The sequence below is a fragment of the Channa argus genome, chromosome 15, assembly GCF_033026475.1.
Source record: "Channa argus isolate prfri chromosome 15, Channa argus male v1.0, whole genome shotgun sequence".
NCBI lineage: Eukaryota > Metazoa > Chordata > Actinopteri > Anabantiformes > Channidae > Channa > Channa argus.
Genome location: NC_090211.1, coordinates 22,341,905 through 22,366,437, shown reverse-complemented (window position 1 = coordinate 22,366,437; position 24,533 = coordinate 22,341,905). Strand labels below are relative to the sequence as shown.

The 24,533-nt window shown below is 47.4% G+C and overlaps 1 protein-coding gene and 1 long non-coding RNA gene across 5 annotated transcripts; one reads left to right on the top strand and one right to left on the bottom strand.

The window, feature by feature from the left end:
- Positions 1-466: 466 nt before the first annotated feature.
- wizb (WIZ zinc finger b) lies at positions 467-24,533 on the bottom strand. Of its 4 annotated transcripts, XR_010910767.1 has the most exons (19): positions 23,871-24,531; positions 23,270-23,436; positions 23,008-23,191; positions 22,686-22,761; positions 21,074-21,183; positions 19,433-20,998; positions 17,303-17,728; positions 15,612-16,037; positions 14,067-14,216; positions 13,057-13,614; positions 12,527-12,979; positions 11,949-12,449; positions 10,800-11,375; positions 10,218-10,429; positions 8,107-8,416; positions 5,228-5,387; positions 3,410-3,766; positions 744-3,315; positions 467-688 (listed from the first exon to the last, which is right to left on the bottom strand). XR_010910767.1 is itself a non-coding variant. In XM_067476510.1 (18 exons), exons 2-18 carry the CDS (start codon positions 23,360-23,362, stop codon positions 3,258-3,260), a joined length of 6,153 nt encoding a protein of 2,050 aa, XP_067332611.1. In that variant the 5' UTR covers positions 23,363-23,436; positions 23,871-24,533; the 3' UTR covers positions 467-3,257. The 4 variants fall into 4 exon arrangements, 3 of the variants coding, with proteins under 3 accessions (XP_067332611.1, XP_067332610.1, XP_067332612.1); XM_067476510.1 differs by having other exon boundaries at positions 467-3,315; positions 8,107-8,353; positions 23,871-24,533; XM_067476509.1 differs by having other exon boundaries at positions 467-3,315.
- On the top strand, positions 16,331-17,621 carry LOC137099536 (uncharacterized). The gene is made up of 2 exons (XR_010910768.1): positions 16,331-16,504; positions 17,326-17,621. It is a non-coding gene; the product is annotated as an uncharacterized lncRNA (long non-coding RNA).

Here is a 24,533-nt window from a genome sequence, read left to right as displayed (position 1 = left end):
AAAGACAACACTTCTATTTTGAGACGTTTTGTATTTAAGAGGACAACTTGCATGTGTCTCAGAAATATTGTGATTTAGGACACGGACACAGATGTTTAGGGTTTATGAAGTTATCGTTCAATATTAAGCATTTATGTAACTTTTGTCTTTTTGTGAGAAACAAGTCTCTTGACAAACATTTTGGGGACTTTGGACTTTAAGTTTGTGTCGCTTTGCATCACTTCACATCTTTTTGGCAGTTTTGCATTGCGTTGTGATCAGACTTTATGTCTTTGTGGACGTTTAGTGTCTTTGAAGACGCTGCAGTTGTTACGTCTCAGTGGATCTTGGTGATTTTGTGACTTCGCAGAGGGTTTGTGTGTCTGTCCTCATTTTGCATCTCTTGTGGTTGATAAGATTCTTGTTCTGGCAGTTTTGTGACACTTTGTTTCGAGGTGGAGCAGAAAACAGATCAAATCTCAGCCTGTGAAACTGAAATCACATTTATTTTGTTCTGGGGTTGATTCACTTTACCCTTTGTGTACAGTACAGCTCTTTCTTTTTCTTCTTAGTCATCATGTTCACCTCACTGTCTTTTTACACTCTCTCTCTCACACACACACACACACACACACACGCACACAGAACAGCCAGTTACACCAGCTGAGGCTTATGCAGGTAATCTTAAAGGGATCTCTGATACAGCAGCCTCCTACTCAGGCCTCCCACAGTAAAGCAGCCACAGACCTGTAGGAGGCTGCAGCCTTTCTTACTGTTAACGCACAGAGACGCAGACTGAGTCACTGTGCACAGTGGTTCCCTTTAAGTCCTGTCTGTTAGAGTCCTTAGACACTAGGACGTGACAAATTAACTGCTTCCTTCTCAGTCGCTCACCAGCTCCCGACCTGCAACACCCTCAACAGCACCAAAGTTTCAGCTTGGAGAGACTAATGATACAAATAAAAAATACTCTAAGTTTCACCTTGCAGGACTGCAATTACAGAAATGCACAGAGCAATAAAAAATACATAGCATCAAAGTTGAAATCAAATCACGATAGAAGAATTAAGATCACTTATTTTTTTTTTAAACTACCTCGCTAATAGAACTGCTGTTTGCTCTACTAGCATCAACAGTTTCTTAAGTACATGTAGTTATATAGTATGTATCTATACTCCATAAATGGGGGGGGAAGGGGGGGGGTTTACGGTTGGGATCGAACAGTCATGTTTCAAACACTGGAACAAACTCGAGAAGCTCGTCGGCCAAAGTGGACCCTTCACTTATTGCTTCAGGTCTAAGTGGATATGAAGCAACGCAGAAAGAGACTGAGGCAGGCTTCAGCCTCCGGAGCCCGAAACCCTGACCCGTGTCTGGGTTTGGACTTGGAGGGGGGGGGGGGGCTCATAGTTCTTCAAAGCCCTGCTCCAAGTCCAGTTTGGTTCATGTTTAATTGGAATAATCTAAGCCTACAGTGACAGCAGAAGTCCCACGATGCCGCTCCAGTGGTTCACCCCAGAGTCTTTCAAAATGGGGGAACCCGGAGTCCATTGTTGAGTGTCGAGCTCTTCTAGAGGGGAGACCAGGAAGTAAACCAACTCTTTGGCACATCTCAACATGGCGACGGATGCATGCGAGTCCTGATCAGACCACACGCAGACGGACTCCTTCTGCTGGAGCAGTTTTACTCCAGTCGTCCTCCTCAAAATGGGAAATGCAAATCTGCTATGCATCTACAGACACACACACACACACACACACACACACACACACACGCGCTGACCCACTGTTAAACATTCCAAAGATCTACTTCAGCTTTACAATGACCTAGCTTAGCACATTCTGATGCATAATAATAATAAATAAATTTGAATTTAGGTTACACTGAAAAAGGCAGGAAGAACACTGAATGGAAAAGCTTCAACAGGTTTTAGGACCCCACCCATCGAATGTTGAAGATTCAAAAGTGACTGTGCCTTCTCCACAACATGGGGCAAACGTTTGATTGTGTGCATGTAATGATTCATCAGGTGCTTTAAGCTACATTCAGCCAAAAATTCAAAGTCTGGGGAAAATTTTACATTATAAACTTAATAGTCAAGGGGGGGGGTCATCCCTTTAGGGTGTGCTTCCACTTCTTGCTCCAATTGGAATCAGTCTTTGTCGCCCATTTATAGTTTCTGGAGAACGTATTCACACTCCTTCACACTGGCGTCTTGCACATTTCATTCTAAATGGATAAAATTTTAAAAATGTCATATTTTTTCTTCTGCAAATTCATTAAAAATCCCAAAACTAAAATATGTCTAAAATGTTTAGTCTTCACTGTGTCTCCAAACTATGGTCAGGTTGATCTTGTTTGTTTCAGATTCAAGAGATATTCATTGAGATTCCCAAGAGGACAGTCCACAGAACCACCAGGACTCTTCCTGGAGTCAGTCTTCAGACCAAATTGACTAACTGGACATGAAGGTCCAGGGTCAGTGAGGTCACCAGAAGATCCAACGGTCACACTTAGAGAACCTCAGGAGATGCAGAACCTGACAGAAGGACAAACGTCTCAGTAAGACACAGACAGAAGACACAGACTGTTTGGAGTATGTTAAACCTCATTGAAAGGACTCCGGGAGTATGAGGACAGAGATTCTGTGTCTGATTAATCTGCTTCTGTGCAGCATTGACAGGGACAGGATGAATCCAGCCTAAATACATAGGACAACCTACTTAGAGTGAAGACACCTGAGACAGACGGGAATTTTAGCTTCCGGGTCAACAGTGACCTGAAGCAAACAGCTGAGAAATCGCGTCTTTGTCAGCGGTCCATCCAGTCCGATGGAGCTGAGAGGATCTGTCAGGGAGAATGAGCTGAAGCTCTCAAACACATTCAGAGCCGCTAAAGTGCAGATGCTGAGCTGCATGTGGTCACTAAGTGAAGGGGTGTGAATACTTTCTCAAATCACTGTAAATGTAGACTAAGTGCTGAGTGACAGTGTCAATGTTGAAAGTGCCTTTTGGTTTTAGCACTAAGTGCTAACAAGTGTTTAACGTCTTAACTCGAAGACACGCTGATTAGAAACGTCACCTAATCTCAGTCAGGACCTGTGTGAGAGGGGCTGAGGCCAACGCTACCAGAGAGACGGCACTGCAACATCTGGACATTCAGTATAAACAAGGCAGACACAGAACATTAGTTTGTCTCTTCTCATAACCTGGGACCGTGATCACCCAGATAAACCAGGAGAGCCTAGTTCCCATGGTAACAGGGTTAGAAAGCTGCTTCACAGGTGCTCACAGCTCCGAGGGCTCTTTGGAGGGAAACACTCCTCTTCAACACCACTGTGTGAAGCCAAACGAAAGAAAGAGATGAGGAGTAGAAATGGTGACGGCAGGAAAGGATGACAGCGGGCAAAAAAAAAAAATCGGAGCTTACGCCGTCTGGGTGGGGAGGGGGAGGGGAGCCGGAGGTGGCAGCTCCTCTGAGACCTTTGCTATCTCTGTGGCAGTGACGGCGGGAGCACACTCGGCGGGAGGTGTAGGGGAGCGGGTCGGGGTGGAGGTGAGGGCGGGAGTGGTTGAGGCGGTACTGGAGGTGGTACTGGAGGTAGAGGTGGAGGCTGGGGCCGAGGCCTGGACCGGGGCCGGCTCATCAGCCGAGGCAGGCGGCTCAGAGGAGGCTCCTTTGGGAGCAGCAGGCTTGTTGTAGTTCATCTTGAGGATGTGCTGCTGGAGGTGTCTGATCCAGTCCTCCTGCACCGACAGCGGGCCGTGAAACTCCACCTCGCAGAACCTGACAGAGACACAAAAACACCACGCTAGTTTTCCAGCTATCTCGGCCCTGCTGCTGATCACCTGCATCAGGCGTGTTCAGTCTGTGAGATCAAACCTTCCACCATCACAAGGTCTTCAATCGTAAGACAGTTGGTGAGGAAATCCCCAAATGCTCCTGGAGGATAGATTTAGGGACTTTCCTCCGACTGGACAAGCTGCTTGAATGAGCAGTGAAATGTTCTAAACTAACAAGACAGAAAAAGTTTGCACGGCTCAGCTTCTGCATTACATGTAAAGCTGAACCAGCCTGATCATTACTGAATTTGGACTGATGGAGCTGAACATGAAGCTTCGAACAGGAGTCAAACGAACAGCAGGGATGATGCTGTACTGACACTTATGTTTCCACTGGATGCAGTGTAACAGACTCGGCTTAAAAGTACCGTTAATCTGCAGTGTCCCACCGAAAGACACAACAACTTTCAAACTAACAATCAATTTTCCTCAGAGTTAGAATTTGTTTGTACAAAGATTCTAAAGTTTTGTGCTTCTTTGTCCTGGTTTAGACTGAATACAAGTACTACATTTGAGTACTTGCCAATACCTACTACTGATAAAGGTACTAAATGGTTTTGCTTCTAGAATGAGTCCCTGGACAGTGAAAACCTCTTTAATCCAATGCAGTTAAGCAAATTGTGCAAGAAACGAAATGAACTTTCACTAAAAGTACAAAAAGAAAAGAAAAAAAGATGAACAAAGCACAGATTTGGGCTGAGATCCTGGATGGAGAAGCATATCTATCAATAAAACCTTTGTTGTTGCCAAATATTAAAGGTTTTTAAAATATAAATATTAAAAGAAACATGAGAATAACTGTTAGTAACTGGATCTGGAGGTTGTATTCAGCTTCACTTTTGTCGTCATCAGTCAACTTAAAACACAGACATTTTTCCACCTCCACCGACCTGCAGAGGGTAACGTGGCAACAGGCGCAGTATCAGAGAACTTTTGTTGTCTTGTTGTTTGGGTCACTAACCAAAGCTCATGGCCACCGGTGATGCTTAGAATGAAAATCAACCAGTCTCTCAGTCCATTTTACCTTTAGCTGTGGACGTAAACCTGACATTCATGAACTCCATAACTGATTCCAAACCTGGCGGGAACCTTCTACGATATTGCAGCAGAGAACCATCTGATTCAGTGGTTCCCTCAGGAGGAGCAGTTCTGTTCAAACTTTTATTCTGCACTTGAACCAGACGTTAAGCACTGATTCATGTTGCCTGAAAATCCCAAATGATTCACTAGTGTCAATAAAGTGCACCAGCATCGTAAAAGTGGAGTTTAGCCCGGCAGAGGGTGGGGGTGGCGATTGCTGCTCGGGGATTAAGGGACTATTTAAAACTTGGACAGATGCTTCTATTAATGCTGCAGTGTCCACAATCCTAACCTTAATGTCCCAGAACACACAGGATTCACTCACCGGCACTTCAGGGTGTAGAACTTGCCCACCAGTTTGACCAGTGGGTAGGAGGGTGGTTTGGGCACCAGGGAGGGGACGGTGCCAGTGCGGGGAGGCTTAGGAGGGTCCCTCTCTGTTCCGTCGGGGCAAGACGGGTGCTTCAAGGGCCGACGCTCAAAACCTGAGTGAGAGAAGGAGGTGAAAATCAGCAGAAAATGTGCGTCTGTTCAGTCCCATTTACGGTCCATCCTAAAAACTTGGACAAAGCTGCACTGAGTTTACATCTAAAGTCAAAAGCAAAAGACACAGAAAGGAAAAAATAGATTAAGATTCAAAAGCATCGTGAATTTTTCCAAACTAAAATAGGTCCATGTCTCATGTGTAAATCAGTTGGAGTGAAAAGAAAAAAGAAAAAAAAGGGACAGATCGTCAAAAACACCTTCACTTTAATCTGTACGTGTCAAAGAAAACAAGACTGAAAGGCAATTTAATGTGAAAACATAATAAATTCACTGTCACTGCAGACCACAGGCCAACGTTTCATTTATTTCCCCTGATGAGCTTCTTCGCTTTCAGTCTCTCTGTTTTGTCTTAAATCTAATCAACCCCCAACTCCCCCCCCCAAACTGCAGCCAGTCATCACCTTTTAAACAGCAGTTTGCAGCTGCACTCACTGCAGCCACAGCTGTGCATGGAGCTACATGACATCATCAACATCATCCACATGAAAATTCATCAAGCAACGTTGCAGGAGTTTGGTCTGTTATAAATGTCAGATGTGAGTTTGCACACAGTTTGAAGAAAACCTGCATCTTAAAGCACAAAGCTGCACCACAGTCAATTTGTTTCTAGGTTCGTCCTGTCGTCTGTAAAATGGCTGCCTCCATTTATTAGATTTCATTTTGCCACTATCACAAGCTCTGATGAGCCTTTTATGTGAACAAAGTGCACTTATAAAAAAAATGATATATAGATTTTATTTATTTATTTTTGCAGGCCGACCCACATGTCAGCATCTCCCTGATGGAAAGATGGGCCTGGACCAGCATTGGCTTCTTAATTATTGCAGAAGATGAAAAAGCTCCGTGACAAATAGAAGTTTGTGATACTTACAGGTCGTGTTCAGCAAACTCATCTTCACACTAATGATTTCTGAAGATGGTAAAATGTATTGTTAGAGTTTAAGCGAACCTCTCATGACTTGACTGATCACCATGAACGTCTAAGATGCAATATGATCGAATTAACGGCGGATCATTGTCCGCGCGTTGCTTTGGCACAGTTTGTATGCTGGATGCTCTTCCTGATGCAACCTTCCTGTGACCTGATGTTGTCAGTGATGGCGAGTAACCAAACTGTGAAGATGGATTAGTGACTAGATGATCAAACCCAGAAATCTCTTGACCTTCTGTTAACCTCAGACGAGGAATCTCTCGTCAATCGTCCATCTATTTTTTTTAGTACGCTCCCCTCCAAAAGTATTGGAACAGTGAGAGTAATTCCTTTATTTCACGTATTTAACGTCATGGCTTGGGCTGCATGGCTTTTCTGGGACAGGCTCATGATGGCAGCAGCAACATGGACTCAGAAGTCTACAGAAACATTTTGTCTGCCAATTTAAAGAAAGATGCAACCAAAGTGATTGGGAGATCCTCCATCAACAACAGACAGAGGCTCGGGTCAAAGCCTGGAAAAGCATCACAAAAGAAGAAAGCAAAAGTTTGGGATGTCAGTGAGTCAGAGGCTTGATGCAGTTATTGCAAGCAAAGGTTTGCAACTCAATACTGAGTCTTATTCACGTCTATGTGTTCCAATACTTTTGATCACTTGAAAAATTCAAACAAAAAGTGCAATCTTCTAAGTTGTGTATCAGTTTCAGATGCAAATACCTGGAAATAGAAGCTGGAATGATGACCTCTTGTGTCATATTCATTGTTTGATGTCAAACCCAAATGTTTTCAGTCTGCAGCAAAAATAAAGGAATTCCCCTCAATGTTCCAATACTTTTGGAAGGGAGTGTACAATTACATGTATTCAGCTGCCAGGCAGACACACACACGCTGCCTAAATACTAGTTCTCCTCATGTTTGTTCAGTGACACTTACCTGGTTTTTAACTTTAGCACCAACACATCCTCTGTGGTTCCATTGTAGCTCATATCAAACTGATAACATGAGGCTCATTCTCTAAAGTGCTCTGGGTTCATCTTTAGCTTAGCATCATCAGTAAATTACTTATTTTCTTTTGGGGGGGGGGGGGTGATGCAATTCATCCTCTAGTGTGGATTAAGTCCATCTGCTTATTGCTGTGTTCATACATGAGGGGATGTTTATTGGAGTGATACTTCATACAGAATCCTGCATAATAATCATTTTACACATCCACTCCCTCAGCTTGGACCTAACGAGACGAGAGAGATGAGTCTCTGCCACCTGGACATCGACTAAACCAGCGTAAGTTATTTCCACTTATTAATCGGCTGACATTTAGACCGTTATGGTTAAAAATCAAGCAGTGCTTTTTAGGAATCACACGCTCAGCGCCCCCACATAGCTGAAATGGAATAATCCTTATTAATAATCATTATTCTATAACCATATTTTGACCGTGAGGTCAGCAACCAATCAAATCGTAGGGTCCTACTGCCATGTGCTTATAAGCTTAAAGGGCAAAAACCAGCGGGAATGTCTGACGTTATTTAGACTGAATCTAACAATGGAGCAGAGCCACATCCACACAGTATCACTGCAAACGGCTGACTATAAATCAAACCACCCTCAGCAGATTAAGATTTTGGAGTGAAGAAAAATAAATAAATAAAAATAAACCACAAGCGTAAAAGATCCAGTGTAGGAACATGAGTATGTGACTGAGACCATGAGTGCTGCATGATTGTGTACCTCTGGGCAGGCGAACATTCAGCTCGCTGCGTGCCACCTGCGCTTGAAGCGGGAGGCCACCGGCGAGCCGCGAGAGGCTGGGGCTGCTGCGTCCCGGCCCCATGGCAGAGGCCTGACGGTTGGAACCGGCCTCGCTCTCTGCCGCCTTGGAGGAGCCGTGGCCGACCTCCCGGCTCAGCGGCCGCACCAGACTCACAGCCAACGAAGAAGACCACTGGGAGGAGGACGAGGAGGAGGAAGAGGTCTTCTGTGACGAGACGGGGAGGATGTGATCAGAATCTGCTGATGCTGTCAGAGGTGAGCTGCCCTTCTGGAAGATGGAAAAAGATGAGTGATCTTATCAGCGTTAAGACAACAGGCCCCACAGAGATGCTACATACGGCATAAGTTGTACTGACAATGTTGAAGGTGGCCCCATTGAAATGATCTAAATCCAGATTTCCAAAATCCTCGTGGACTCTTCCAACTGTCTGGATTCAAAGCTAATACTATTTTCACTGTTCCTCAGGTAGCAGGAGTTTGAAATCATCAAAGACAGCAGCACTGTTGTTCACAGTCACAGGTTTTGGTCAAAAATTCAAAATGATGGTGATAAACAACAACACCGTTTACACCACGCTCTGCTCGGCTCTTCACGTCATTGGAGTTATCAATTTGCAGTAAATAAGAAGCTAATTAAGTTATTAATACAGCAGAAATGTTTTATCGTTGAGGACTTCTTTGAAGAAAGAGCCCTCCCCCCCTAAAAAATGCTTTCTGAAGTGAAAATCAGTGAGACTGTGCAGAAGAGGCCTCCACAGCACGTCTCCAACATCAAGAAGTGTCTATAACAAAAATAGCTGAAAACTGTTTGTTTTTTAACATAATATTTATATCGTCTGCAAACAGAAAACGCATCCTGGTGCCATCGCTTTGTCCACATGATGTAAGAAAACCTGATTCATCAGACTGGGCCACCTTATCGCTCTGATGCTCACTTGGCCATTGTAGGAGCATTCAGGGTGGACATGGGTCAGCATGGACGCAGACAGTGGACCCTTCCCTCCCAGCTGTAAGAGCCTCCCCCACCCCCTGACAGCAACCGCTGTAAGCATTCACTCCACCCGGCGGTGGTTCTAATGTTGTGGCTAAGCTTTGTTGGGGGCGTTAATAAGCTGTGTGTCACACTGCAGCTCGGGGAGAAGGTGAGACAGTGACGCGAATGCGGCGCAAACTAAATCACGAGGGAGAAAAAAGGAAAAGGAAACATACATTTTCTTCTATCAACAGCACGCCATAATTTATCTGAAGATGAAACATAAGCTGCCAGGCACCCCGGTTACTATGGCAACTATCAAGTCAATAGCTGAGTTGTTCTGGCATCTGTCCCCACAGTGATTTGTGCTGGGTGTAAAAACACAGGATCTACAGTAAGGCTCAAAGCTGTTAGACAACACGTCTGAAGCTTTCCAAGACACAAAATGTCTGTCGAGCCGCCGGCTGAGGCGCGTTAGATCTCCGAGCGCGAAGCTTGTTCAGACACACCACGAAGAAGAGGAGCGTGTGAGAGGAGTACCACAGTGGGTTATGATCTTTTATCGTGTAGCTGCTCTGCTCTGTCAGAGGCACAAGCTCTGATACTAATACTTCACAAAAACAAACACTTGGCAAAAAATGGAGCACAACGGACTCCAGGTCCTCTATACAGGACACCAAGACTGACTGACAGTGGACGGACGTTTCAAGTTACTGTGCGTCTTTTTGTATTTTTTTTAACAGCAGTCTTTGGTCGGTTTGTGTTGGTCACTGTGACGGTTTTTGGTTGTGTGATGGGTCATTAAATGTTTACAGTCACAGTCTGTTTTTGGTCACTTTGTCTTTTGTTGCTTAGGTGTAGCCCATTTTCACGTGGCCATAAAGACACGTGGTCTTTTTTTACAATTTTGCCTATTGGACTGGAGACAGTTGACAGGAAACAAGAGGGGAGACGTGGTGTATGACATGAAGCCTCGTGTGTCTTTTAATTGAGCTTCAGAACTTACATACAATGCTAACAGGGGGTCCTGCCAAGGGGGGCTCTCGATCTCCTTGCCCCTTATCCACAAGATAAAACAACACTCGCACTGATTTACCTTCTTGAGGGTGGAGCGGTTCCCCTGCATGTAGCTCCGGTGCATCTCCAACACCTTCTGTGGCCTGCTGCGCATCCAGGCGCTCAGCGTCTCGATAGGGGATCCGTTCACACACCACTCCGTCACGCCAAACTGCCTCAGGTGGGCTCGCGCGTGGCTGGCCAGAGCTTTACGGTTCTCAAAGTAGAACCCACACAGCTCACAGCTTGGATCTGAAACACAGTTCAGAAAAATTCAACAAATTCAAGTATTTAGACAGTGACTCCGTTTTCATCATTTTGCCTCTGTACAGAAACACAATGGAGCTGAAATCTACATGTGCTCCCAAAGTAAACAGTCAGCTTCAATTTAAGGATTTCGGAAATACTATGTATGAACCACAAAGGAATTACATGGAATCCCAAGCTTATTATTTAATCGTCAGCTCCTGTATCATGTTATTTGTCATCAGGTAATTTACAAGCAGATCAAAATTCTAGAGTTGAGGGTCTCAGGTTAGGGTTAGCATTTGGAACCTGTTCCTCAATATGAAGTAACGCGAACTCTGAGTAACAGCACAAAGCCAGAAACCGACCGACTCACCCTGGTGTCCAGGTTTGTCTGGGGAGGCTTTTCTCTTGAAGGAGAAGTCATGCGGCAGAGGGGAGAAGTTTTTAAGACGATGTGGTGATGAGTGCGAAGTCTCCACTGAATGAGCCTCCTCCAACAGAGGCCTTTTCCCCAGTGGGGACATCCTGAAGATCTTCCTTGCAGGTGGGGCAGAAGATGGGCCCCCGGACCCCAGCCCCTGCTTATGGAGCCTCGTCCCCGACTGTAGCAAACTGAGAGGAGATTTACGGAACTTGGACGCCTGGTATCCTGACACTCTCAGACGCTCTGAAGTGCCGGCGCCTGTTGTGCTCTCCCACGGTGGACTACTGGCTCCCTGGTTCGACTCCTTCTTCACTCCGCGGTCGGACAGAGAGGAGGGGCCCAGCCCTCTCTTGCGCATAACCTCCCTCAGCGTGTCGATGGGCGAGCCGTTGACAGACCACTCCGTGATGCCCATCTGACGCAGGTGGGAGCGAGCGTGGCTGGACAGACCTTTACGGTTCTCAAAATACTCCCCGCAGAACTCGCAGCGAATGTCACGTGTAGGCTCCACTTCATGGGCCATTGCTACAGAAACAACAGAGGCAGAAAATCACGTTTAATGATTGAAAGAAAGCTCAGTGTCTGCTAGGTGAAGAAACAGTTCATCCAACCTAGTCAGCAAATAAAACCACTTTGTTTAACTTCTGCAGGAATTTAAGGAATCTGCAGTTAAAGAATTTAAAGAATCTCAATATCTTTTAAGGTTAAACTGTATAATAATATACTGGAGCTTCCTGTTTCTAAACAGTGTTCACGTCACATTATGTCTGGAAAAATAAACAATCCTCAAAGCTTTCATTTATCTGACTGTGCTAAAAAGTACTGAAGTGAGAGCAGTTCAAGCTAAATAAATACTAAACTTTAATATACGCAGTGTAGTGCTCCGGCTTAGTGAACATGCACTGTGTGCTTTAGGCCTCACAACTCCAGACAAATGAGGAGTCGCTCCTGAAAAGTGGCCTGTTTTGTGTGAGTTCATTAGGAAGCTGGAATCTCGAGTATTAATTAAGAAGCATGAGTAAACACGGGCATCTCTCCCATCGTTATCTTCCAGCATCCAGCATAAGCCTGAGACACAAGACTGAGGGCTTCATTTACCCAAGTTGAGAGGGAACACGTTGTCGGAGCTGCTCCAGCTGCAGTTGAGAGCTTCACCTGAGAAGCCCCCAGATCTCCCCAAGGCTCCCTGCGTGGTGACCTCCAGCTGCACCGGCTCAGGCTTCAGCTTGAGGATCAGCCCGCTGCCGGAGGCCGCCGAGCTCGATTTGGATGACGCGGGCTGAGGAGGACTGGACGGGCGGGCGAAGGCGAAGGGAAGACGGTTGAGGAGGGGGGCTGGAGGAGAGGAGGAGGTTGACAGAGGGGAGTGAGGGGGACCCGGGGAGGAAGGAGGTGGAGTTTTAAGAGGTTTTAGAGGAAGGGCACAAGGCAGGCCCCGCCTTGTGATGATGTCTCTCAGCGTGTCGATGGGCGAGCCGTTGACAGACCACTCTGTGATGCCCATCTGGCGCAGGTGAGAGCGGGCGTGGCTGGACAGACCTTTACGGTTCTCAAAATACTCCCCGCAGAACTCGCAGCCAATTTCTTTAGGAGGTTCATCTAGCAGAAAAAAAAAAAAAGTCGACATTATATCACAAGTGATCACAGATTTGTTACTTCATACAAGCGGCACTCACTGTGTGGAAGGGCCATGAGCTCCCCACTGCTCAGGCGGAAGACCTGCATGGAAGAGGACTTGAGGCGTTTGGCAGGTGGGCCAAGTAAAGACGTTCCAGAGGAAGAGGTAGCTTTGGACGTGGACCCTCCCCCACTTGTGGTCACCTTATAGAGGAGGGATGGCGTGGAAGAGGACGACAGGCTCAGCAGGGACTGCTTTGGAGATGGCGTGTTGGTGCCGAGGCCTCGCGGCTCAGTATGGCCGTCGAGCTGCAGGGAACTGGCTTTGTGCTTAAAGTCGTCTGTGTCTATGAGCTGGTTTAGAAGGTCAATGGGAGAGCCCTTGGATTCAGAGTACTCCACCCCAAAGTGTCGTAGATGGGCTCGAGCGTGGCTGGACAAGCCCTTCCGTGTCTCGAACCAGGCGCCACAAAGCTGGCAGACAATGTCCTTGTTGGGGTCCACGTCCAGAGCTGCACAGGAAGAAGAAGGGACTGAAGTAAGACTGACGGGAACAGTGGAACGTGTCATCAGAGGCGGCAGCACTTACCGAGATTGAGAGGAGCATCGCTGTCCTGTGGTGCCCACAGGGGTTTGGTCGTCGCCATGGCGGCCGGGGCAGCAAGGTTCGAGGTCAAGCTCTTCATTCCCCCGGGCCTGTGCTCAGACGAGCGCAAGGGGGAAGACACGGGCAGTAGAGAGGAGATGGGGGCTTTCCTCACTACTGAGGAGGGGGAGGCTGGATGAGGCGGAGCTGGAGAGGCACCAGGGGAAGGTGTGGAGGAGGAAGAGGGGGGCACTGCTTTTGCTGCTTTGGCCAGAATGGAGAAAGTGATCGGCTTCTCGTCCAGATCCATGTCTTCTAATTCCTCGTCCATCTGAGGGGCAGCAAGGGAGGAGTTCTTGGCTAAAAGGGGCTCCAGGAGGGAGGAGCTTATTTGGCCGTCTATGCTGCGCTCCTTGGCAATTTGGTAGAGGAGGTCGATGGGTGCCCCGCTGCTCTCCGACACTCTGATGCCCAGCTGGCGCAAGTGAGAGCGGGCGTGGCTGGAGAGTCCCCGTCTGGTCTCGAACTGAGCTCCACACACTTCACACTTCAAGCTGTGGACTGCAGCAGAGGCAAGAACAGATGATGAGCTAATTAATGCAGGAACATTGTACAAACCTGTGGTAAATCACTTGTTTCAGACTGATTAGCTCTGAAACTGCTCCCGTCCCAGAAAAAAACAAAACAACAACAACAACAACACATCGGGCTCTGGTTCTGCTTACACATACACCAGAAGGCCGAATGTGTCGGTCTGTGTCAGGAATCATCAAACTAAAGCAGAACCAGTGTCACAGAGTCGGATCAGGTGTGATCAGAGCAGCTGTACTGACACAGGAATAAAGAGGGAGCGGCTCAGGCGATGCTACCTGGAGACAACCCTCTCTGTAGTCCTGAACTTAGGTCAGCTTTACACCATCTACCCCCCCACCCCCCACCTCCAAAGCTGTGCTGTAACAAATCCAATCCCTTGTCAACACTCTGGGGTCAGCGCTCCCTCGTTTCTCGCTCACCTTTGGCGTCTGCTTCGTCCCTGGGGGAGAGGCCATCCGTGTCCTCGCTGCACAGCCCTGTTTTCCCCCCGGGGCTGGAGCTCAGATCATCCAGAGGATGAAGCTGCAGCTCATCCTCGTCCTCCTCCCCAGCTGCTTCCTCTTCATCACCTAGAACATGACACACCTTATCCGTACAAGTGCAGAAAGGCCACGTTGATCAATTAAAGTTCAGTGTTACCTTAGATCTAACGGTGGGAAACAATCGGCTCTTTGGAGCAGACACACAGAATAAAAGCAGCAGACTGGGAGCTATAATATCTACTGTAAGCAAACGCACAGGAACACAATGAAGTAATGAGACCCTGTCACAAAAGTCACAACTGCACTAGGTCCTGAAACAAACAGCAGCCCTGCTTCCCGCAGTCACACATTCCTGGGACAAAAGTGCCATTTTCTGCGACAAATCGTTAAATCAGAAGAGACAGAGACAGACAATGCTCTCTGTCTGGTGGGCGGCTCTGCGCTGTCACTTCATCTCCTGACTGTAAAAGAGCGTCGATGTGACACCAAGGAGCGCAGCGTTATAACACCAGCTATTATCGTGAGACAAACCGAGGCTTCTTCCTCGGAGCAAACTCAGCAGCACAACGTTTGACTTTGGCTGATACTTCCAATACACTTTGATCCGGATAAGTTCTAATACGATTATACACTATGACTGTTTCAGCCCACAAAGTTGCACCGTTTCCTGCCCAAAGCCGCCGTGGCTTCATTGTAAAAACGCGCACAGACGCGTGCGCTCGGAAGCACAGCGTGTCCTCCATCAGAAATCAAAGCAAAGTAAAATGGCGAGGATTGGGCAACTGTAGGTGATTTTACTGATCCTGCAGCAGCGGGATGTTGGACGTCATCCCAGACGTGCACAATGAAGCGCTCCGACACGCAGGAAACTGGAACAACAACATCACCACGGCAGCGAAAACCGCCACGATCCGCTGAACGGGAGCAGCGGAAACAACGAGCCGCGCCGTGGGACGGAGCGTACCTGCGGCTCCTTCCCTCCACATGCTCCCACAGCAGAAAGACTTTTTTTTTTTTTAATGGCTGTTGTCTGGTTACGGCGTGGCCGCAGCTGCGGTGCCAGCGCCGCCGTGTGAGACGAGGGCACGCGGTGCACGGGGATTAGAGCGCGCGGTACTCACCGGTCCGCAACCGCAGTGCATCGGACTCCCGGCAGCCGAAGCCAGACAGTTTCTCCGCTATTGTTTGGGTCTGCGGGGCGGTGGAAGCAGCCATTTTGCCCCCATATGCACCGCTGAGCTAAGGCGTGACCAATCGAGTGAAGGCGGAGGTTGGTATGAATGCACCGAGTGCCACATCAACCACGGGCATAAGGGACCCTTTCCAACGCGCGCGCGCGTACACGCACACGCACACCTCACACAGTGGAGCTGGTGTCACTCAGGTCACACACTTTATCAGCTCAAACTAACTCACACTTCCTAAATCCAACAGCATCAACAACACATGAGACTTTAAAGACGGATCCATGATGAAACTCACCCTCGTCCCCACCGTCCTCCTCCTCCTCCCTCCAACGAGGAGGAGATGCTGAGGGCAGTGCATCCGAAACATCAGCGCACAGCGTCCGCTCACTTGTCTCCCCCTCCAGCTTTACCTCAATCATTCCCTCCCCTTCATCCTCATCATCATCTTCATCCTCATTATCCTCCTCATCATCCTCCTCCTCCTCATCTTCCAGCGGGGAGCCCGAGCTCCGGGGGGGAGCAGTGGGGATGACGAGGTCGGGCCTGCTGGAGAACAGCTCCCTCAGGATGTGGATGGGCGAGATGGTGACGTCCCAGTTGGTGATGCCGAAGTCGCGGAGGTGGGCCCTGGCGTGGCTGGACAGGCCGGCCCGGGTGTCAAAACCGGCGCTGCAGAACTCGCAGTGCATCACACTGAATGTGTCCGGGTCAAAGTTGGCGACTGTGGAGAGAACAAGCACAAGTTTAGAGCTGAGTGAAGGTGCAGCCTTTTGGTTTTGTTCAGGAATCCATCTTTTTAAACCCTTCAGTGGAGGCGACAGAGGACAGAATCCACAGTCCTCTTTATGTCTCTGTTGAGTTGCAGTGGAAGCAAAGTAGCAAAAATGACATTTTTATTGTCACAAATAGAAATGCACCTGATGAGACTAGTGTGGTCTTCAGACACAGTGGAAGCAAAAGGAAAAGGTCAAGTTAAACTGTTTCAGTGTTAAAACTGACAGTTTAAGACAGATTTAAAAAAAACAAAGAGACGTGGTCCTTCAAATCCCAGCTCCGACTCACAATCTGTGACTCTTGGCAACATGTCAGCTGAAGCAGCAACAATGGGCTGAGACTGGTCCAGCAGACATTCCTGGTCCACACAGGAAAATTGGACTTCCTCCGACTCCCCTGTAGAACTCGCAGCAGGTAAAAATTTTCAGTGAAATATTCACAAATTCACAATATTCAATGCGGCACTTTTATGTTTAAAAGTGTCTTTGTTGATTCTTCTAACACCATCATCAGGACTGTTTTTACCAGGTGTCCAACAGGTTGGTTTATAACTAAAAACCAGCAGAAATATTAACTGATCAGCTCCACTTTTACCTGCTGCAGGTTCTGTATTATCACTGATCTTTGGCCTTAGGTTCATTCATCACTACGAACGTTTCTTTGTTTCTCTGTGTAGTGTTTAAATACTTAAAAGCAGGAACTCAATTCCTCAGAAATCAGTTTCTTACTGCACTACTGCTACTTTTAGACTTTAAAGTACATTTACTGCATGTGCTTAGTACTTCAACTTTGAAAGTATTTAAATTGGTACGTCTACTTGGAGCAGAGTACTTTTTTAGTCAATTACTTGCATTTTGGAAGTACATGACAGTATGGACTGTGTACTTTTACCACTTCAGGGCAGGTCCCTGACTCCCAACTGAAATAGTATTTACCTGATTAAGCAAAGCTGAAAATAGACAATCAAGTATAAATGATTTGGTAAGTTAAGATTAAAATTTTGCTGAGGCCGTTTTCCCTGATTCAGTTAATCTTCTGAGGTGAACGTCCCCATTATCACACTGCAGGTCCAGTCCTGGCCGCAGTACTTCACCACGTTCAAAAAAAAAAGTATTTACTGAAAAGGACAAAACTACGATGAGGACATTTTTCAGCGTGGCTCCTGTTTTTGTCACACAGCTGAAATCAGACAACATCTACACAGCCGCTGACCTTTCTTCTTCTTCTTTTGATAGGAGAACTTCTTCTCGATGGCGTTGACTTCCTCGGGGGATATGAAGTGACGCACATTGTAGCTGACGCCCACGCGGTTCAGGTGGCCTCTCACGTGATTGGCAAGTCCAATGCCGTTATGAAATCGATCGGGGCAGTAGGGGCATTTCCTCTCCACGCTCTTCAGTGCCTCGGCGTCCTCGTCAATATCATCTTTGTCGTCATCCAAGGCGCCCTGTGACAGGACACGTCGCACACGTTCCTTGTCAACGTCGTCCTCCTCGCTGTCACTTTCTGCAGAAGCAGCGGTAACGCGCGTCCTCCTCCTCAAAAAGAAAACCTTCCCGTCCTTCTGCACCTCCCGCTTGTGTTCGTCCTTCTTCTTAGAGGGGAGCGATAACGTAGCAGTCTGAGCTGAGCTCTCATCTAGACCGAAAAAAAAAAAAAGAAGAAGAATTTCTTTGTTCATTTAGGGCTAAAAACTACAAAACGTGTGTGTGCACGTATGCTGCTTTGTAAAGTGATGATGACCCAAGTCAGCTCTGAAAAATTATTTAATACTGAAACTATTCATCTCAGCAACATCAGAAAATCTGATATAATTCTGCTATATTACAACTTTAGGTTTTCTATTGGTCGTCTTCTCCTTCACTCCCATTAATAATCCCATTATGACATCTGGAAACACAAAAAGTGCAGTAATCTGACTGTGCTACAGGATTACAGGGGATTTAAAATGCCTACGGCTCCAGTTTGATCTAATTAATACAAAGTGTAAACAGGGGTAAGTTCAACTCCTGCAGCAAACGGGCTCCTTAGGACCACGAGGCTGATAAAGAGCTGACAATTAAAAGACAATTTGAAAACACAAGTGCAGCACTAAGGAATCAAATGAAGAAACAGCGTGAGGAGCAGGACAATGTCTCCGGGACAGAAGTCATCAGCATCACAGTAAAGAGAAAAAAAAACTCCAAAACAAACTCATTTCCCAGGGGGACTGAGGGGGAGTCTGTTCCACTTAATTTGTGTGTCAAACTATGTGTGTCCCAGTTGTGTCCATCAAATTTCAGTGTCACCTGGAACAACTGTGGACAATGTGTCACACCAAAGTCTCCAGGGGCCACTAAAAACAGACGGACATGTGTATTTGTTCATGCATTTGTAGTTGCTCCTGTGACATTTCTGTTTTGCATTTATGTGGTTGTGTTTTCTGAAATCGCTCTCAGAGCCGCCGTACAAATGTTGCCCAGATGTTGCTTTGCAGAGGTCAGATGGAAGGTCTTATCGTTCGTATGTTGTTTTTCTGTTATTTTTGCTTTGAATGAAAGTTTTTTCTGTCTTACACATCATGTCTGAACTTAAATTGTTACTTATTGACATTTCAGACATCTGTTTCCAGCCTCCTCTATTTTGCAGCATCATTAATAAAAAGGAGCTCATGGTGGTTGAATGTCTTTATGTTCGAGACCTTATGAGATGCCACAAACACTGTTTATTTTTGTTGTATTTTTAAAGGCCATGAAATAAAAAGCAACAATGTGTTAAGATTAAAAAAAAAGGCTCATTTTAATTCACATTTGCTTCAGAGTTTATATCTGCTTCTTCAAAACATGGCCCAACTCTGAGTACATAGTTTTCTATTAAAGACCCTCGATTATTTGCAACCTCCCTTTCCAGAGTTCTAGAAGATTTTGCATGCATGCAAACCACGGAGGACGAAGGTAACGTTGCTGGAGCAATGCTTCATAATGGTGTTAGCAAACAGCTGCCTGCAAGTACACATCCTGCACTTCTTGGAAACATTAACATTCATTTGGAAATTGTGTTTCTGGCCACCTGACAAATCTCATATTCACTCTACTTTCAGATCTGTTTTAGTTTCCAGCAACTCCACAGGGAGATTTCTGCTCTTTGGCTGCTAAATGCTGCACTGTGTGCGTGCTGCTTAGCAGGTTGCAGGTTTTTCCAAGGTTCTGAGCTGTAACCTGGGTTGAGAATCGACAGTGAGACAGGAGCATTAATATGCTTTTATAAAAGTTTTGATTGGTGCAGTTTTAATCTTTACACACTTTTAAAGTGTGTGTTGCTGCATCACAGATTCCGCAGAGTGGTTTTTAGTTTGGTTCTCACCTGTGTTGGACCGTGCTCTCGTGTGCGGCCTCACTCCTCCAGGTGAGTTGGTGTCCTCTTTCGACAGCTCAGCAGCAAGCTCTGTGCTTGGATCTTCATCCTGCTCTTCTTCTTCTTCCTCGCTTCCGGGCAGCTTGTCATCATCCAGTCTAGGATGAAACCTGTCCGGCTCCATCCAGGTCTTCCCCCTCCTGCTGAATCTCCTGTTGAAGGCCCTCTGATCTGCAGGCTGAGCTGCAGTGTGGTCTGGGGTTGTGCTTTCCCCAGAGGCAGTGACTTGTTGCTGGCTTTGGCCTGGAGCCGCATCAGGCAGGGATCCAGACTCTGAGAGATCATCAGGATCAAGGATGGGTTTAGAGATCGGAGTCCCCACATTAGACCTCGAATGTGGTCCGGGTTCATCAACCTGGGCCCCACAGACAGAGACCTCTGCAGGGTGAACCAGTTTCTGATGCTCCCTCAGCACAGTTTGACTTGACGTCAGAAAGGCACAGTGACCACAGGACAGGGACGTGGACGGTGAGCGTGATGGTGATCCACGAGGTGGGAAGTCCACCTGGAGAGAGGTCTTTTTCTTGTTGTGGGTCTGGGAGTGATTAGCCAGTGCCTGGGGGGTTCTTGCGCTAAAGTTGCACTTGTTGCAGACAAAGCGGCGGCGGTAGGTGGAGCCGGCTCGGGCCTGAGCTGGGGGCCGGCCTGAACTCGGAGGAGTTGTGTCTGACTCAGCTTCTGGTGTTGAAACTGGGGCTGGGGACAGGGGTGGAGATGTGACTATTTCTGGCTCTGACACTTTGCCTGGATTTGAGCCTGGGCTTGCATCCCGGTCTGGGCCTGTACAGTCCAGTTTCTGGCTTGGGTTTTTATTTTCATTCAGTTTCTCAATCTCCTCCAGGATCTTCAGACGGGACTCCTGGTGCTTTTTGTGGTGGTCTGCCAGCGCCAGCCGACTGGGCAGGTTCCACCCGCACTCGATGCAGCGAAAACGGCCGGTCTTTCCCGAACGCTTCCTACCTGCCGCGGCGCTCTGACAGTGCTCGACCATGTGCTCCTGCAGGTGGACCTGCTTCTTGAAGTAAATGCTACATTCCACACATGTGAAGATCTCTTTGTCTGGCTCCGTTTCTTCTTCTGTATGTCTGAACTTTATTGGTTCCTCCTCTCCAAAACTCACTTCTTCAAAGTCGTAAACCCCTCCGCCCCGGCTCAGCTGGGCCATCTCAGCAGTTTTTGATATTTCAGGACTCACTCTCGCCCGCTTGCCAGTCTCAGGCAACGCGCGCTTTGTGGTGCCAAGTCCTGAGAAAGGCCGGAGCAGCACTCTCTTCTTTTTGCACCGCTGAATGAAGGTGCATTGAGCCCAGGGTGCAGGAGGGGGGCTCTCAGGATCTGAGTCTCCAGGGAAGGTGTACACATCTCTCTCAGGCGCCCTGCTTTCCTTTCCTTTGGGTCTCTTCTCTTCCTCGCTATGGTCCACCGCCCCCTCCATCTGGCAGCTTTCCTTTGGTTTCACGTTGGACGGTAACAGCTCAGCTCCCTCAGATACGCTCCAGACTTTGCTGTCTGCCACTGTGAAGAGGCAACAGAGGGAATATGAATGAAGGAGCCATAAGGCAGACTGTGTTTCTTCCTGATGGTCTTTACCTTGTGTCGGGCCACGCTGACATGTATTTCCATCTTCTGTCGACGGCTCCAGAGGGGGGTCAGTATGACTCTGCAAGTGCAGCTTTTCAGGGTCTTCTTCACTATCGAGTCTGTGCCGCATCGGAAGAAACAGCGTTAAGTGAAACTTCAAGATGTGGAGATTTTGCATTTTTGCATAAAATAAACTAAAAATGAAACATCATGCATGAGCTCTAAGTTATTATAGGTGCTACAGTTACTTCTGAGAATATTTCTGAGGGAACTGTGCAGGATTTTAGCAAACTGGGGGTTGTCTCCCAAGTCTCCCATCATAATTCAGTGTTGGCAGCATGATCCCTGATCATTTCTTGCGAAAAATAACTGTGCGACCTGCACTTTAATGGTGTTTTGAGAGCAGTTGCAAAAATTTGACATTATGGAAAATTAATTTACTCTGTTTCCTGACTGAGGTTACACGTAAACATTGATGCCACCTTCATGCCTGTTTGTGTTACCAGCTGCTAATTAGCTTAGCTTAGCACAAAGGCTGGAAACAAGGGGAAAATCTGATGAACAGGCAAAGTTTGTTGTGAGCACAGAGAGTGTGATGCTGCATGAGGCAACATATATGGTTTTATAAAGGTTTCTTCTCATCCCAGACCCCCACCTCAAACCACGATTTTCTGTTGTTGGCCCCAGAGCGTGGAACAGTTTGCCACTCTCGCCCAGATCGTCATCCCTTTGCTTCATTATTATTAATTAACCATCTGCTGCCGTCTACAGTTACAGTCTCTTTACAGGTTACAAACACGGGAAACGGAGTTCAGTGGTTAATTTCAAGGTGAAACTGTTTTGTTTTTTGTCTGAACGTAAAGAAGCAAAACAAGATAGTGGATGTTATTTCCTAATTTTTAAAGATGCTGTTAGGCAGCGGTTTGGTTTTCCCTTAAACCTAAGCACCTTGTGTTATTGTATAACAGCATCTTCACCTCCTGCTGCAGGTCCTAATCAAACTAATCAATATCTACCGTACACCATCGTTGGTAGCTTCACCTTCTGCCATACGGGGAAGGTGAAGCTGTATCAGAAAAGCTCAGAACTCCAGCAGCACCTGCAGGTAAATAAGGCTTATTGTTTGATGGAGGGGATCAGGATTAGGACTGGGATTTATCAGGGATTCAGCAGGTTTCCCTAAATTATAGACTTTTAAAGAGTTGATTTCGGTATGTCATGTAAAGATCTTCATCACACCTATAGAAATATGAAGGACATAAAAATAAATGTCTTCATAAAGATTTATAAATTACTGTACAAGTTATTCTTTGAAAACCTGTTGTCTTTAGCTACAGTATCTTTTAAAATCCATACAAACAGTATGTAGAACTCAGATAATTGAATTTCAAAATGCTTTAAAAACCTGCAGAAACCCTGTTTATGTTGCACGTAAAATCCCCATAAACACACACTCTCTGTTTTTACGCGGTTTTAATCGTGGAGCTTTAAAGGAGCAGTTAGCTGAATGCTAGCAGTTTCCCGCTGTTTCTACTCGTTATGCTAACTATGCTAATCAGCTGCTTTCTACCGCCTCTGATTTCACCACTGACAAAGTGACCGGCCCACTCCTCCTCCTCACCTGATTCCCGAAGAAGGAGATCCGGGGCTGTGAGCAGCCAGACCGTGAGGGTTAGAAAAGTGCTGTAGCTCCTCCTCTGACACAGAACAGCAGACAGAACACACAACCACAGAGGAGGGAACATCACTTCACAGCTCAACAGTTACAATCCACAGTCAGATATACAATCCAGGTTCCACAGAAGGGGGGGAGAGAGGGAGAGAGGGGTGATCTGACTACATCCAGACTGAATCACAGGCAAAACAAAAAGGGGACAACAAGGACTGGCACTTCTAGAATCACTACTGGGCAGCAGCAGCTCTGTGACGAGAGAAAACGTTACCATCTAGTGCTTCTTTCTCAGAGTCCGAGTCCCAGCTCAGGGAGGAGGGAAAGGCGGAAGACCTGAACCTCCTTTGTGCGCCCCTGTCCAGGTCTGGGCCCTCGGTGTGCGTCTCGTCCGCAGCGTGGGCCCACGAACACCTGGCAGACATCGGGCCGTCGCTCACACTCGGAGAAGTCGAGGACTGGAGGCGACAGGAGAAACACTGACGTATGTCACCGACTGAGAGGCTCAGTGCAGCACTCACTTCATGGACTCTTACCTGCGAGGTGCAGCTGAGGAGGGTTTGTGCTGAGCTGAAGGCTGGGGGTCCATAGCTGGTCCCTGGGGTTAGGGGTCGGCCTTGTGGCTCCATGGTCCATCCCCCAGAGAGCAGTATGGAGACCCACAGGTGACCAGCCGGCCTACATTGTGCAGCCTACTCCTACACTGCAAACACACACAGAACAAAATAAAAGTTTGTCATGGTGGGAAACTTTCCCACTGACAAGGCTGCTTTCCCACCTTTCAGCTTATGGGGACGGAAATCAAAGCAGTAGGAGCCGTCACACGTGCAGTTTTCCGCCTGTCTGACCCATTTCCCCAACATGTCTGGTCCTAAAGACTGAAATGGAGCAGCCACACGGTTACATAAATAAGTGGCCTTTATATTCAGGCCCATGTCCTCCTCTGCTGCCCCACTAAAAAGCAGGAAAATGCCCGGTTACACCAAGGTGTCCCAGCGCTCGGTCTGTGTGGCTCCAGAGGACGCGGTTCGCATCGATCCGGTCGCTGTCAGGTGACCACAACAACGATGCATCAATGCACGGCGTCTTTTGAACCCCAACGCCCAGAAACTGCAGTTTTTTCATGCAAATACTCACAGAAGTCGGCCTGGTTTGCGGATCCCAGAGACGGGCTGGCGGTCTACGCTTCCTTCGCCATAGTTGGAAGACGGAGCTTGAAGCTTTACGCCCCGACACGATGCTGGGAACACGCTTCGACTGCTCCCATGCACAAACTTGCTGTTTTTTCCCCCCCTGTGATCGCTGCTCAGGGTTTTGCACGGATCCCTTGGAGATGCCAGACTGAGGACTCCATGTTATTTGGCTCGCGGGCACGCCACGGCTGCGTGCGTAACGTCGACGGGAAGGGCGACGGGGAGAGTTTCGAGTAACGCACCGGGGGCAAGTTATTAAACTTGTCCAAGTTATTGCTGTGGAGCTTTTATTCTGTAATGTGGCGTTTCTCGGTGTGCAGACCCTCCTGATGTGAAGCGTGTTATCGCGATGTTTGCTCTGTGCGAATCCAAACGGCTCAGGGATCACCTGTCACCCCGAGCCCGCTTGTTCACGTCCGATTGTTTCATGTGCACAGGTGAAATATTTCCCGTCATCTGTGGTTATTGAACTTCGGCTGCTCCCTGCGCGTTCGTCCTGCGCAGTGACCGCGGCAGCAACCACCATGCAGTGGACGCGGTAAAGCAGAGTTGTACCGCCTCACTGCGGACTGACAACAGCTGGATTAGTCCTTTAGTTTGTGGAAAG